At 40.0% G+C, this 2,222-nt stretch overlaps 1 protein-coding gene across 1 annotated transcript; it reads right to left on the bottom strand.

Moving 5' to 3' along the window:
* Nucleotides 1-252: 252 nt before the first annotated feature.
* On the bottom strand, nucleotides 253-714 carry LOC149196863 (36.4 kDa proline-rich protein-like). Its single transcript, XM_089408468.1, has one exon. It carries the CDS (start codon nucleotides 712-714, stop codon nucleotides 253-255), a length of 462 nt encoding a protein of 153 aa, XP_089264594.1.
* Between the last annotated feature and the right edge of the window lie 1,508 nt (nucleotides 715-2,222).

The following is a 2,222-nucleotide window of genomic DNA, read 5'->3' as shown; positions in this document are numbered from 1 at the left end:
AACTATTATTCTGAATGCTGTGCTACACTGCTCTGCTCATCTCTCATAAAACCAAGGAAGGAAATCATTGGTCTTTCTTAAAGAAACAAAATAACAAAACCCGGGCACATATTGTATTTAATCCGTGAAGGTCGGTCCGGTTATTGTCACAACATTACATTTCACTTGAGCGCAATCCATAATCACTGTGGACATATGATTGACACTACACCATTAAAGGAAATAGAACGTTTAAATGAAACAAATAGTGCCCTAATTGAGAGGTGGGCATGTGAATCCGGGAGGAGGGGTAACGCCACATCGAGCAAAGACATCCAGAGCCAATGGTAGGATGACATTGACATTCAGTAGCTTCAGGCGGATAGTTGTACACAAGCACAGGGCTGCCTCCAACTCCGCAACGCCTTGTATGAGTGGGCACCACTGGTTGACAAGAGGGTTGCCAATGCCTAAGTGCACCAACCCTCCCAACAAATAAACACACGCTCCCACTTTCAACGCATCCAAAGGACATGATACACCACCTGGGGGCCTACTACCTGTGCCCGACATGCTAGGAGGTCCGCCGGATCGCCCACCCGGGGGGCTACTGCCACCGCACGGAACGCTAGTAGGTGTTGCAGCAGGAGGACAGTCACAAGAGAGGACTAGCATGGGCATGGTACTTGCAGCACTAATCATATATATGAAAAGCATTGCTGCAACCTTTCCCATCTTCAACCAAATGCGATGCTGCTCCCTTACTCGAAATGAAATTGAATGAAAGAGAAGGGAAAGAAAGAACCGAAAAGGAAAAATAAGGGAGTTTCATGTTTGAGGTCCCACGATATGGATTTTATAGCAACTTCAGTAACTGTTTCATGTTGGAAATTTGAGATAATTTCATAACAGACAGACAAAAAAATGCTCTGTTTTTACTCTGTTTTTAACAGAAAGCTGAAAAATGTTTACTAAAAACGGTGTTGTCGCAACGTAGTTTGGTGTTGCAGCAATGGTGGAATTGGTGTAACAGCAACGGTGACGGTGTACCAACAACAGGAAAAATAACTTAACCTGTATTGGTAAAGAAGAGATACTGACTGTAAAACGAAAACAAGCAAACAAAAATTCTGCTGGAAAAATTCTGCTCAACAAACTTCTTACAGCTCCTACAGTGAAAAACAATCTCTGTTTTTGACTCACTGAGTGGCTAGACAGGCTCTGATACCATGTTGGAAATTTGAGATAATTTCATAACAGACAGACAAAAAAAATGCTTTTTTTACTCTGTTTTTAACAGAAAGCTGAAAAATGTTTACTAGAAACGGTGTTGCAGCAACGTAGTTTGGTGTTGCAGCAACGGTGGAACTGGTGTAACAACAACGGTGACGGTGTAACAGCAACAGGAAAAATAACTTGTATTTATTAAAAATAAAACTAACTGTTACAGGTTTGTCCTTCTCTCACAGCAAACAACCATAAAACAAAATTACATTCAAGATATCTGCACTACTGTGCATTTTTCCCTTGTTGTTCTCTGCTACGCTATTGTGTCTACTCTGATGTGCACTACTGTGCGTTTCACTGTTCTGAAATTATTCTTCTTCACGCTGTTGCGTGCTCTCCTCTGCTCTGTGTGATTCTTCAGCTGCTAACCTTAAAACAGAACTGTTGTGTGATGTATTTATATGCTAAAACATATCTGATTTAAACAATAAAATATTACAAAATATCTTCTAATGCCTATCTCTGTATTTAATGCAGCAAGGCGGTAATGCTTTTATCAAAAAACAAGTCGGCTGTCTGCAGGGGAAATCAATTCTGTGAGTTTAATGCACATTTATGTGCAAAAATATCAAAGGCGACTTTGCGGCATCAAACAGCCTGGAGTATTTACTGCAAATTAAATTCCTTTCCAGTTTTTCATCGTTGCAGTTGGAATTAAATTCCAACACTCCCCCTTAATTTCAACTGTTGCATACCCAGACATTTCCTGAAATGATCAAAACCTTTCTTTGCAAATGGTTTTATCAAGATGTCAGCTATCTGATCCTCTATTCTGCAGTGCTGCAAAACAATCTCACCATTGTTAACCAATTCACGTATGAAGTGAAATTTGGTGTCTATGTGCTTTGTTCTTTTATGAAAAACAGAGTTTTTAGACAATGCTATTGCTGAGCTATTGTCACAATAAATGGTTGTGCCATTTTCTTGTTCATGACACAAATCTTTGAGAACTCTTC

The sequence above is a fragment of the Pinus tabuliformis genome, chromosome 2_2, assembly GCF_031772625.1.
Source record: "Pinus tabuliformis cultivar Carrire ecotype Pingquan chromosome 2_2, CPIR1, whole genome shotgun sequence".
Classification (NCBI taxonomy): Eukaryota; Viridiplantae; Streptophyta; class Pinopsida; order Pinales; family Pinaceae; genus Pinus; species Pinus tabuliformis.
Note: the sequence above shows the minus strand (reverse complement) of the source record. Positions and strands in the feature narration are given on the sequence as shown.